The 14,053-nt window shown below is 51.9% G+C and overlaps 1 protein-coding gene across 11 annotated transcripts in view; it reads right to left on the bottom strand.

Moving 5' to 3' along the window:
* The window catches only part of DEPDC5 (DEP domain containing 5, GATOR1 subcomplex subunit), a 628,116-nt gene that overhangs the window by 259,759 nt on the left and 354,304 nt on the right, over positions 1-14,053 (bottom strand). For all 11 annotated transcript variants that reach the window (XM_085634591.1, XM_085634584.1, XM_085634590.1 and 8 more), the window contains exon 32: positions 8,932-9,031. In XM_085634591.1, coding sequence (XP_085490717.1) covers positions 8,932-9,031 — 100 coding nt within the window. The remainder of the gene's footprint in view (positions 1-8,931; positions 9,032-14,053) is intronic.

Here is a 14,053-nt window from a genome sequence, read left to right on the forward strand (position 1 = left end):
GCGCGCGGGGATGCTGGGCAAAAAAGTTTTCCGGATCTAGTCTCACACCTGGGGATAATTCTACGTGAAGGAATCTGCAGCTAGTAGTCTCTATCAGATATATGGATTGGCAATATGTGAACTTGGTTCTGTCTCACTCGCACTTGAACTCTGCGTTACTACATTGCTTCCCTATTCTGTTCGTGGTCCGATCAAGGGAGGGTGTAGTGGAGTCGGGGTTTAATGTGCACACATTGCTATGTTAGCATAAGCGCTTTAGAAGTAAAACACCATCTTGCCACTTTGCTGCTTTTTCACACGACACTACAGGTAGCTGTTATTACAAGTAAAACTGCTTGCTTGCTTTTTTTTCACATGAGAACGGTCTGTTGTTCACATCCCTAGACGTGCACCGCGACCTTAGTCTGAACACTGTGTGCATAAGCCGTCAAGGTCAAATAACAATGTATGCTGTTGAATTCAGATTGATCGGCCCACGCTCTAGACACAACACTCACACAGCTGCAAATATCTGAAACTCGAGTGCCTTTAATATTGCATTTTGCATGCATGATTCAGACACTTGGAGAAAACCTTTCCAGACACAGAGAGCAGAGCTGATCCTGTGATGTGATTCACCTAAGCTGATCTTTGAGGTATGGGGTTCCCCATTCAAACCTAGAGACCTTCTATTAGTTTATAAAACTAGTTTACTAGCCAAGGGAGGGTGGTTCACAAGGTATTATAGGAACTGTTATCCACTGTCATTTTTAATATGATTTCTCCCTTCATTTTCTATGGTATTGTAACAATGCTGATGGTTTTATTTTTAATCATTTGTCTGCATATGTTAGCCAAAGTACTGCACCTTAGAGCATGTAGTTAAAAATAAAAATTTTAAACTTTTCCGTGTCTCTGATTACTCTTGTTGTGGACTGATATGAGAATAATAACGAAAAGGTGTTTCTGATTCCCACCATTCCTGAGAGTACTCTAAGTCGCTTGTTCTGGGTTGTCTAATCATTGGTAGCTTCGAGATGACACCGAGAACGAATGAGACACTGATGCTAGTCGGATAGGGGTTCTGGGTACTGAGGTGAGTTTTTTGGTACACCACAATTAACTGAGGTCCTAGTTTCCTGTGCATAGTTCTGTGCATGAGCAGAATCCCCGTAACATAAATAAATAAGAGAATAACTGATGATCTTGCTTCCTAAGTGCTGCTGCTACTGGGGCAATACACTTGGTGAATATTCGAGGTGCGGACTTTAGACCGAAGGGGAGGATCTGGAATTGGTAATGGGTACCAGCTACTGTGAAATATATATTTCTGGTATTTGGGATGGATGGGGATATGGAAGTAAGCATTTTCTAGGTCTAAAGAAGTCATGAAGTCTCAGCTGTTGAGGCAATGAAGAATGTTGCAGAGAGTTACCATTCGGAAGGATTGCTTGCAGAGGAATTTGATGAGTGTCCTGAGATGTAGGATCGGTCTCCACTCCCCTGTTTTCTTGCAGATGAGGAACAATCGAGCATAGAACCCTTTTCCTCTCTTCGCTGTTGGGACCTCTTCTATCGCCCCTTTTGAGAGCATTAAAAGAGCTTCTTTCCACAATAAGGGAAGACAATGGGGAGTAGTTGGCGGTCTATCAGTATACTCCAGGGTATGGCCATAGGTGACAAGGTCCAATACACATTTGTCAAAGGTGATGGCTTGCCAATGAGGGAGGGTAATGGGATATTTTCGCACCAATGGGATGAGAAGATGTCGTAGTTCGTACCTGGAGAAGGTAACTGTTTATGACTAGTGTCACGGCTCTGAGGGGGTGGTCATCTGTGAGACTCTTGCTTGGAGAAACCAGCTGTAGAGAATTGTCGATAGGATTGGTGCTGGTATCCTGTCCTGTACTGTGGCTGGTATGACTGGTTATGTTGTGAGCGCTATTAATCACCCTTATAAGAGGATAAACCATGACCAGCACCCCTCTAAGAGGCACGTTGCCGTATTGGAGAGCGCCTAGAGATTTCGCAGTATCGGTGTCTGTCTTAATGGCAAGGAGAGCATCGTCGATGTGCTTGCCAAATGGTGTGTCACCATTGTAAGCCATGTCCAGTATTATTCATTGGACCTCAGGTCAAAATTAGGTCACCTTTAGCCACCCCTGACGTCGTACAACAGCTGCACCGGCTAGATGATGGAAGCCTGTGGAGGCGATGAACAAGTTACTTACCTTCGGTAACGATGTATCTGTAAGAAACATTAGTTAGTTAGATTCCTCACCTTAGAATATCCCCAGGCGTCAGACTGGATCCGGAAGATTTTTCGTCAGCAATACCCCTTGCGCGTCGCTAGGCGTCGTCTGCGGCTCCGCGTCCGTCGTCGGCGTCGTGCGCCGGAATGACGTCGTCGGAGTACTTAGACGCCGCCCTCGCGCGCTGACGTCAGTTCTTGTACATAGCTTTCCGCGCCAGGAACGCAGAGCCATGCAAAGACCGACACTGGTGCCAAAAATAAAATCTAGGGGCCTGAAAAGGATAACCTTAACCCTAGATGTCAGTTCGCAGAACGGGGAGGATGGGTGGGTCGGTGAGGAATCTAACTAACTAATGTTTCTTACAGATACATCGTTACCGAAGGTAAGTAACTTGTTCATCTGAAAGAAACACGTTAGTTAGATTCCTCACCTTAGAATAGATACCCAAGCAATACCATCCCCGGTGGTGGGTCTGCGAACCAAGATCACACCAGAAAGTCCTGGAGGACAGAACGGCCGAAGAAGCCATCCCTCCGGACTTGGCTGTCAAGGCAATAATGTCTAGCAAACGTGTGTAGCGAAGCCCACGTTGCCGCCTGACAGATGTCCTGCAAAGGGACTCCTCGTCCCAAAGCAGTAGTAGCCGCTTTGGCCCGAGTAGAATGGGCGCGCAGCCCAACAGGAGGGTCCTTTTTCGCCAAGGAATAGCAAATTTTGATGCACAAAACGACCCACCGAGAGATGGTCCGTTTGTGCACAGCTTTCCCCTTCTTAGCACCCACGTATCCAACGAAAAGTTGGTCGTCCACCCGGTGGAGCCTCTCTTCCTCTTTGGAAGGATGCGGAGGCAGAAAGAAGGTGGGCAAGGTGACAGACTGCCCAAGATGAAATGGAGTCACCACTTTCGGAAGAAAGGAGGGACGAGGCCGAAGGACAACCTTGTCCGGATGAACAGAGAGAAAGGGAGGCTTTGAAGATAAAGCCTGGAGCTCACTCACCCGTCTTGCCGAGGTGATGGCTACCAGAAAAGCAGTCTTAAGCGTCAGCAGACGAAGAGGACAATTATGAAGAGGCTCAAAGGGAGCACACATTAGAAAGGTGAGAACAAGATTCAAGTCCCACTGAGGCATTACAAAAGGGACAGGAGGGAACGTGTGAGTAATGCCTTTTAGAAAGCGTGTAACAACAGGGGACTTGAAAAGAGAAGGCTGATCAGGAAGCCGCAAGAAGGCAGAGATGGCAGCAAGATAACCTTTCAGGGTGCCCAGGGCAGAGCCCTGCCGGGCCAAAGAAAGAAGAAAGAGGAGAACCTCAGAAAGAGGGGCGGAAAGGGGATCCACAGCCTTTGCTGTGCACCATGCCACAAATTTGTTCCACCGGCAGGCGTATACCGTCTTTGTGGAGGGACGCCTGGCTGCCAGAATGATATCACAGACTTCAGGAGGCAAGTCAAATGGCATCAACTGCCGCCGCTCAATCTCCACGCATGGAGGTGGAGGCTGGACAGGTTCGGGTGGAGGACCGTCCCCTGCTGCTGCGACAGAAGATCCTCCCGAAGGGACAGACGTATCGGTCAGCATACTGAGTAGCTTGGGATACCAGTACCTTCGTGCCCAATCCAGAGCCACCAAGATGACTTGGGCCCGGTCGTGCCTGATCTTCTTCAGCACTCTGGGCAGAAGTGGTATAGGCGGAAAGGCGTACAACAGACCGCAACTCCACTCGTGACGAAAAGCGTCGCCGAGCGAGTGCCGCCTTGGAAACTCCAACGCGCAGAACTGCTGACATTGCGCGTTCTCTTCGGTGGCGAATAGATCTAACCAAGGCCCTCCCCACTGCTGAAAGAGACCTTGCGCCACTTCGGAGTTCAGACGCCATTCGTGATCCATCATGCACCGGCGGCTGAGTTCGTCTGCTCTGGCGTTCAGAGAGCCCGCCAGATGTTGAACCACTAGGGTGACGCCCTGGTGTTCCAGCCATGTCCAGAGGCGCAGAGCCTCCTGACAAAGGGTCCTGCCCCGCCCTGTTTGTTGCAATACCACATGGCGGTGGTGTTGTCCGTGAACACCTGCACGACACTTCCCCTGACAGAGGGAAGGAAGGCTTTCAGTGCAAGCCGGATCGCTCTCAACTCCAACAGGTTGATGTGGAGACGAGACTCCGCCGGAGACCAGAGGCCTCTGATCTCCGCCTCTCCCATATGGCCACCCCATCCCAGGAGGGACGCATCCGTCACTATGACCTGCTCCGGTTGGGGAAGGGAGAGGCTCTTGCCCTTGACCCAATCGCGGTCCGTGAGCCACCACTGCAACTGCTGTGCAGTGCCCTCCGAGATCAAGACGTGGTCGGACAGGTTGCCGTGATGCTGGGCCCACTGAAACTTCAGGTCCCACTGCAGAGCCCGCATGCGCCGCCTGGCGTGATGCACTAGTAGGATGCAGGAGGCCATCAGCCCCAGAAGCCGCAACACTAGCCTGACCGAAACCCAGGATAGAGGCCGAAAGATGGGAATCAGGGCCTGTATATCCCGGACCCGCTGTTCCGGCGGATAGACCCGGAACTGCGCCGAATCGAGAACCGCTCCGATGAAGAGGAGCTTCTGAGAGGGACTCAAGTGTGACTTCGGCACGTTGATGGAAAATCCCAGCAAATGCAGGAGATCCGCCGTAGTCTGGAGGTGGGAGACGACTGTCCGGGGCGAGCCCGCCTTCAACAACCAGTCGTCGAGATAGGGGAAGACTGGAACCCCTGATCTGCGCAGATGAGCTGCGACCACCGCCATCACTTTCGTGAACACCCGAGGGGCACTGGTAAGGCCGAAGGGGAGCACGGTAAACTGAAAGTGCTCTTGGCCCACCGTGAACCGCAGGTAACGCCGGTGGGCCGGCAGGACGGGAATGTGGAAATATGCGTCCTGCAAGTCCTACCATCCAGTCTCCAGGGTCTAGGGCAGCCAGAACCTGAGCCAAAGTTAACATCTTGAACCTCTCCTTCCGGAGGAAGGCATTGACGTTCCGGAGGTCCAAGATAGGGCGTAGGCCCCCTTTGCCCTTCTTGGGAACCAGAAAGTAGTGGGAATAGCAACCACGACCTACTTCTGGGCTCGGAACACGCTCGACGGCCTCTTTGGCCAAGAGGGCCGAAACTTCCTCGTGGAGAAGACTCAAATGATCCCCCGAGATACGGTGGTGCTGCGGTGGCATGGCTGGAGGGGTCGTCTCGAAGGGGAGGGAGTAGCCCCTTCGGACGATTTGCAGCACCCACCTGTCCGATGTGATGGACCGCCAGTGGAGCAGGTGATGGCGAACTCTGCCGCCCACTGGCGTGGAATGGGCCTGAAAGCTCGGACTAGGAAGGCTTTGAGGCGGATGCTGCCGGGGTGGATGTGGGCTGACCGCGTCGGCCTCTGTAACCGCCTCGGCGGAAACCACGTCCGCGCGCAGGTTGGTTCTGCGGCTGGTGGCTAGGCGGACGTGAGGAGGCACCCCTTCCTTGGTCACGAAAGGGGCGAAAAGCGGAGGTGTGCGCCCGCGGAGCCGAGAGGCCCAAGGACTTGGCCGTAGCCCGGGAGTCCTTAAAACGGTTCAGCGCACTGTCCGCCTTCTCACTAAACAGGCGAGTGCCATCAAAAGGCATGTCCATGAGGGTGTTCTGGACATCCCCGGAAAATGACGTGGACCGCATCCAGGCGTGACGTCGAAGCGCCACCGTGGTGGAAATCGCCCTACCTAGCGAGTCCGTCGTGTCAAGCCCACATCGTATGGCGTGTCGTGCTGCATCCCTCCCATCGGCCAAAGCCTGGGTAAGACTTGTCTGGACCTCCTCCGGACACAGGGGCAGCACGTCCTCCACCGCATCCCACAGGGAGTGGGAATAACGGTCCAAGAGACATGCGGTGTTCAAAGACCGCAGGCCCAAACTAAGGGACGAGAACAGTTTCTTGCCAAACTGCTCGAGTCTCTTGGAATCCCGGTCCGGCGGGGCGGTCGGGAAGGAGGATTGGGAGGTAGAGGCCTGGATAACCAGACTCTCGGGGGTGGGGTGTTGGGACAGGAAACTGGGGTCGCCCGGAGCAGGGCGGTGGCGCCTGGCAACGTTCCTATCCACAGGAGGGACTGTGGAGGGCTTGGACCAGGTGCCCTGGAGAACGTCAGTGAGGGCCTCATTGAACGGCAACAGAGGCTCAATGGAGCTTGCGGCCGTTTGAAGCACCTCAGTGAGGATGTTAGTCCTCACAGCCACGGCAGGCAGCTCAAGCCCAAGGGCCGCGGCCGCCTTGCGCAGCACCACAGAAAATGCTGCACCCTCCTCCGAAGCCACGGTCGGAGGAGAAGTGAATCCAGTGTCCGGCGAGGTGTCCAGCCCACTGGCCTCCCCCAGTTCCTCTGCCCAGTCCTGTGAAAGCTGCGACTGAACAGCCATAGGGTCTTCATACCCCTCCTAGTCGCCCCCGTCATCCGATTCCTGATACGCAGGAGGAAGGATCGGAGCCGGACGGTAGAGCTGATGAGGCTCAAGCGGCGCCGGACGCGGCGTCGGTCGACGCCGCAACGGCGTCGGGTCCGGAACAGGGCTAAACTGGGGTTCGACGCCATCCGGTGTCGGCGTCGGCGGCGCCGGCGCTGGGGGCACCGGCGGCGTCGGCATCAGTGGTTCAGGCGTCGGCGCCAGCGGAGGAGGCGTGACTAGGTCAACCGGCGTCGACGGGGGCCCAGGCATGGGCCCCGCGGGGACCTGCGGCGTCGGGACCGGAGTCTCCGACGGCGCCGGGTCCGGAGCCGCCGGCCCGCAAGGTCGCCCAGTCGAGTCTGCGGGGCCCGAAGGCGCGCCAGCGGGCGTCGACGGCGGGGCCAGCCTCCTCATGGCCGAGAGGAAGGCACTGACCTCCGCCGGCGTCGCGTCAGTCCCAGGGACCGGTGGGTATGGGGACGTGCGCGGCGCCTGCGGCTCCTGTGAAGCCGCGGGGGTGGAACCACCCGGACCCTCGGCCGAGTCGCGCGACCGGCGAGGGGAGTCCGAAGAGCGATGTCTTCTCTTGGACTTCTTAGAGTGTTTAGACTTACCCGACGACTTGGAGCCCGACGATCGATGGTGGCGTCGGCTGCGGCTCCGCGAGCGATCCTTGGACCTCCTCCTGGACCGGGATCGCGCACGACGCGGAGCCGAGTGGCGAAGCTCGAGAAGCTTGCAGGACTGCTCCCGCAGTCAGGGCCTGGCAGTCGGAGCACGACTCCGCGTCGTGGCGGGGCCTAAACAGTAAAGGCACCGGCGGTGGTGATCGGTCACCGACATCAGTCGATGGCAATCATCGCAAGCCTTGAACCCAGGCATCCTACCGGCACCAGACGTCGATTGACAGGATCAAAAAGGATCAAAAAAGATTTAGTCAAAAAAAGACTAAAAGGGGTAGCTCTCCCGGATCTGGGCTTACTGGCGCGGAAAAAAGAAGAACTGACGTCAGCGCGCGAGGGCGGCGTCTAAGTACTCCGACGACGTCATTCCGGCGCACGACGCCGACGACGGACGCGGAGCCGCAGACGACGCCTAGCGACGCGCAAGGGGTATTGCTGACGAAAAATCTTCCGGATCCAGTCTGACGCCTGGGATATTCTAAGGTGAGGAATCTAACTAACGTGTTTCTTTCAGATGTCCATGGCACAGTCTATAATTTCCGTCCGCTCACCAACCAGCAAGATTGTCCTTGCTTACGGTCGTTTGTTCTCAGAATGAGGTAGATGATATCCCCAATATCAGACCACATCTGGCAGTCATAGCGGCCTAGAAAGGTGAGGGAGTTGGCTGCCCGTACCGTGATTGCAGACATGGTTGAAAACCTTTTTTGGATGTAATTCAGACAGTGTGCCTCCTTGTCAGGTGATGCGGAAATAGGAGCATACAGGTTTTTCGACCTAAGTTGCGCAACCTTCGAAATCATGGAGTTAGGCTTGGAAGGCAAATCATGCACGCCCTTACCTCATGCTTGGGATGGTGACAGTAAAGGCAGTACTTATGTGGGTCATCCACATGAACTCTCTTGTCTTGCAGGGTCGAAAAAGCCCTTTACTATCAGACATATTGGAAATATCCAAGCTGAACAAAGCTTTTTAAATGAGAATACAAGACAGAGCTCCAGGAGACTCCCTTCACACGACTTGCGGTGAAAATCTGAGGGACTCAGCCTCTCGTAGGAGTGTTCTAGAGGGTGCTAGCAGTGAGATTGGTTATAGTTGAAAATTGGTGCTTCTCAAAAAAGGCATATCTAGGCTATTAAACTCTGGGCCTAGAGCTATTATAGCCTATGATAGTTTTTTATTGCTACTTGATTATGATACCCTGGGACTCCAACTCTGAATAATTTAAACATGTGAATCTATGAAAGATACCCCAATACTGAGTAAGTGGAAATATAATGATCCAGCGAATATAGGCTGTGACTTTTTAAATGTGATAGTAAACTGTGGAGCCTTTTCCTGCAGCACATTCCTTTGTGGCCCTGTGACTTTCTGCTTTATAGCAATTTTGAAATGGCTGCATGGAGTTCTTGCCAGTTCTGATCACGCCAAAGTAAAGCCTTAGGGGGTTTCCCAAAGTTCTGTCAGTGTGTGACACCAATCTCATGTCATCTGCTTACCCTCTTAACTGCTAGCATAATCTCATTTCCCCACTTGTAAACTCTCTTGCTCTCTCCGATACTCACCTTGCGGGGGCTGTCCACATAAGGGGGTGTGAAGCCACTCTCTGCAGCCTGGATAGAGCTCTTGGCTGAGTGCATGGGGCCTTGCTGCTCAACCAGGATCCTGAAATGAGAGACCAAAATCAGTGTAAACATTTTCTGCTACATATTTCGCCATGTGAAGAGAACCAAGCACTGTTTGAAAAACAAACTGGCATACAAATCTTGACTTAACATAAACGGTTAGAACATCATTAGCTGAGTCCTATTCACAACATTCTGCTCCAAACAGCACAAGTTTTCATGGGATGATCCTAGGAGTAATTAGAGGAAGTGTACGCCCAATATCTATCCTTAAAAAAATATTAGCAAGGTAAAGAGAATGGCGTTTGTGTACAGAAACAGTTTTCTCAAGTTTCACAAGCGCACCCCTTCTGAACAGGCAGGGAGAGGAATGTTTGAGTGCAGAGGGGAACGGGAGCCATACTCCTCAGTGTTAGGCCTCCCAGGCGATCAGGCTGAGAAAGCCCTCAACCTCTGGTTTCCAGTGTAGTCTGTCACCATCGTGTACAAGGTTGCATCATTGTATCCGTCAGAGGAAGGAAATCCGGTGAGACCACAGTCACTGCGCTTTAATAGCAGGGGAGTCCACCACCATAATTACATTTGTATTCACCAACAACATTCTTACCTTTGAAGCCATCCAACATTAAAGACTATGTCAAATACACCCTACACCCCCAACCACTCTGCTTTCCCAGCGATCACCACCACCTCTGCCCACACATAAGGTACCTCACACACCAGGATGCAGATGACAGAGCTGATCTAGGTCCAGGGGTATAATGACCACTGAGGCCAATGCGTGGATGTATCACTGCGTGGGATGTATCACTGCATGCCTTTGTGTTTACTGCCCCAGAACTTAAATGCTGCCACTGGCATCTGTCTTCCCCCAGAAATCCTGGAATTAGACGCCCAGAAATCCTGGAATGAGCCCTGTATCCTCTTTAGAAATTCTAACATGCCCCATAGTGTGCAGAAATCTATTCAGAAACAGGGATGGCTGGGCATAAACAAATACTCACTGTGCCACTGGATTTAAGCTAGCCTGGCCGATGAAGGGTATTACCCCAAAACCGGTCCCAGGATGCTTGTTTCCGGTTCAGGGTGGGCCTGGTTCGGCAATTCGGGCTGGACTGTTCCCATGAGGCACAGGGCCAAGATTGATTTGCATACAGCTGAGTCTGAACTGGGGTGGCAAAGTGAGATAAAGAATGATGATGGATTCAACCCAGATCTGTGACTGGGGTGAGTGTCTGAAAAGTTCCAGCGCTCCGTCCATCATCTCCTCGTGTTTGCTCTGGGCATAAAAAAAATGCCAACTCACTGGAGCAGGCATACTGGTAGTGTATGCTCTGTGTTACATCTGAGGATCAGCTTTACAAGAGGTGGCAGCTTTCTCACTTGACCTCTCACCCAGGAAAGAGAAGACAGCATGATTTGGGCTCTTGCGTATGGTGTGAAATCTTCTATCATTCCGGCCAGCAGACATCTTTGTTCCCACTGTCGTGGTCAGCTGTAGGGTATGTGTAGGAATCTGGCTCTATATATACTACACCAAAATGAGGTATAGTGTGTATAGAGTCCAGGTGTCCCCAGGGGTTAACGTTAGATAGAACCTTACTCTCTATTTGTGGTAGGGTCGTTGAGCAGTAAGGCAGTATCGGAGGACAGTGTTAAGCATTTGATGTACACACTCAGTCAGCAAATGAATTCACACACTCAAGAACTGAACTCTAGGCCAATTGTTTTTGTATAAAAAATATACTGTTGTTTTATTTTAGAACCAAGCAAGCCTGGCACAGGTAAGCATAAAATACTTTACAGGAATAAGTTGCTGATTGTAGAACAGTTTGAACAAGCAATGGAAATTGTACTTTGTTTGATTTATAGGGAATGCAGTAGGTTGCAACACTTAGCAAATACAGTACATTGGAATGAAAAGGCTTTTTCAGTAAATTGCAGGTAAGTTACTCTTCTCGTTACTTTTCTAAATCAGTACTGGATACCTAGATTCAGCACTGGGACATTTCCTGGAAACAGGTAAGTAAATAAGTTTTGGTTATTCGCAGGATTTTTAAAGAATATCTTTAGATTTCAAAACTCCACACATAGAAACTTTTCGGAAGAAAATTGTCAATGTTGTCCTATGGAGGAAAAACAGGTTATCGGTTCACAGGTAAGTAATCGTCTGTGGGAGTTAAGGTTCTGGGGTTAGACTCAGGGATCCCCCAGGGTCAGTGATGCACTTTTGTTTCACCCTCACCGGCACTAGGGCGGCCGGGTGCAAAGTGTTGAGGCCCAATGTTATCCTTTAGAGAATAGGGGGCCTCTGGCCTGTGGCTGCTGGCAAGCAGGCCACACGGCTGCGGGAGCAAAGCTCCTAGGGTTTAGGTCAGGGGAAATAGGGAACCAAATTATCACCAAAGGTGCACCCTCAGCGGCACTAGGGCGGCCAGGTGCAGGGTGCTGTTTTGAGGTTGGGTGCGCTGTTGTTTTCAATGGAGAAACTTCGGTTTGCAAAAGCACTGCAGGCAGGGAGACGAAGGACTTCTGGGTGCGACCACCACTTCGAGAGGTAAGTTGGGAAGTTAAGGGTTACTTAGGCACCGTTGGTTTGGGCACACAAGGCTGCGGGGCGTCGGGAGCAGCGGTGCATTTTGGGGTCGGATCTTCTTACCAGCTCCGGGTCGCGGTCAGGGGGGGGGGCCTTCTGGATTTAGGCTGCAGGCGTCGGCTGGAGGCTTGAGGCAGGTCAGGGGTCGCCGGATCTCAGGTCAGGATCGCCGGGGGGACCTCCTCGTTGTGTTTTTCCACTCAAGCTCAGGCCGGGTTCGGTGGGTGCAGAGTGGGCTGGATTTGCGGTATCTAGCCGGAGCCAGAAGCTGCAGTTTGAACAAATTCGGTGTTCATGGCAGACGCAGTCTTGGAAGTGAAGGCAGGCAAGTCCTAAGGGGTTTTCGAGGTTGCTGGCTGCAGGACACACCGGGATTTCGCAGGAGCAGGTTTGAGGGGATACAGGCCGGTAGGGCTGGGGCCAAGTCATTGGGCGTCGTCCTCTTGTTAGCTGGCTGCACAGCTGTTCGGTGCTTCTTCTTTTCTTCTTGTTGTCAGGCTGGATCTGAGGAAGCAAGGTTCAGGGTGCCCCCTAAATACAAGATTTAGGGGTGTTACAGGTAGGTAAAGGGCAGGGACTAATGGGTCCCTTCCCTGGGGTGGGTACAACCCGTATTGTGCCACCCTCCAGTGGGAGGGGGACAGAGGCCTGTCCCTGGTTGGTTGGGTCCCCCCATCCTCAAGATGGCGGGGACTCAGAGTTGTGCTTCATCTCGCCTCCCCCACCTGAGGGGTGGAGTTGGCAGAGGTGGGCACACCACTTTCCCTCACTTGTTTTCCCCGCCGGTTCTCCTGCCCAAAGTGGGGGGTAGAACCAGTGGGAACCAGTTGCTGAAAGCAGCAAATGGTCTGGGGAGGCTCACAAAGACGGCATACCTTTGAGGCTTCCCCTTTCATGAACCCTGCCCATCCTAGGGGAGGAGGCTTGGCACCTCGTCCCAGGATGTGCATTGTTTCAGGCCCCAGAGAGCAGCAGGCTCTCGACCCAGGGGTCCAGAAACATGCCTGGTGGGGGCAGCTGAAAGCAGCCACTCAGCCTGGACACTAGTGGTGGGTTTGTTTTCAGGGGGCATCTCTGCGATGCCCTATGTGTACATTTTTCATTAAATCCCACACTGGCATCAGTGTGGGTTTAATGTGCTGAGAAGTTTGACACCAAACTTCTCAGTTTCCTGTGTAGCCATTATGGTGCTGTGGAGTTCGTAATGACATATACTCTTAATGGCAGCACTGCACTTACGTCTAAGAATGGACTGAGACACTGTGATAGGGCACCCAGCTAGAGGGGTGACTGATCTATGCCAGGGAAGTGGGTTGTAGGCATGGCACACAGGGATGTGTGGCATGTTAACTCTTCACTTTGTTCTGCACCAAAAAACGCAGCCTGCAAAGGCAGTGTGTGTGTGTAAAGGTACAGGGCCTCTAAGGGTGGCACAATAAGTGCTGCAGCCTTTGGAGGTCTTCCCTGGTCACAGTGCCCTGGGTACATGTGGTACCATTTACCAGGGGCTGACCTGTGGCCAGATATGCCAATTGGGTTAGTTTTGGAGAAAGAACACAGGCCCTGGGAACCTGATTGGCAGGGACCCAGGGCACACCAAGAAAAAGTGCATCAGTAGTCTGGCAAAAAGTGGTGGGGTTACTGCAACAAAAACCCACTTTCCTACAGTATGCTTGTGTATTGCGCCAAGGAAAGGCTACGAGAGTGTGGAAGAATATCAAACATGGGCTGCTTAGTCTACTTATGAAAGCCAATTCTGGAAACCTACAAAATCCGAGTTATCGGATAAGGACCTAGTTGGGAACAAGGATTTTCACTCAATTTGAGTAGGAAAATCAGTCAGAAAGGAAAGCTTTCCTTTCTTGAGTCCCCTCACTCACCAGGGTTTCCCCACGGTGACATGCTTCATCATTGGGGCCATCTCAACCCGCTGCAGGAGGCATGCTGCGACTTGCGATGAGACGTAGGAGCACTATATGGTGAGGAGCTATGTGTAGTGGAGTGGAGTGGAGTGGAGTGTAGTGAGTTAAAAATACCTAATTAGTGGGCGAAAAAAACTTTATTCTGGCTCCTAGTTGGTATATTAAAAATGGGGTGAGTGTCTAGTGGGCCTATCAAGATGAGTTAGGAGTCCCTATTAGACGTCAACATGTTTTGAGCTTCCCCAATGCTCTTCTTCAGGAAAACACAGGGTCCAGCTCTGTGTGTACCACTCCAAGGTGACCTAGAGTGAGGTAAAGTGAATTACAAAAAACGCTGCAAAATAAGCAAGCGTTAATAATACATACGACACGTTAGTCATGTATCTGTAATAAAGAAAAAGAACATTTGTTAGGAATAACATTGCTTCTGAAAAAATATGTTATTTGTGTTATATATTATTGAATCTATTGTTTGTCAGTTTCACGGCACAGTCACGAGGTGCATTTATTTATTCCTTTTAAATAACGCGCACTGGATCAACAG

Source organism: Triturus cristatus, chromosome 11 (genome assembly GCF_964204655.1).
Source record: "Triturus cristatus chromosome 11, aTriCri1.1, whole genome shotgun sequence".
Classification (NCBI taxonomy): domain Eukaryota; kingdom Metazoa; phylum Chordata; class Amphibia; order Caudata; family Salamandridae; genus Triturus; species Triturus cristatus.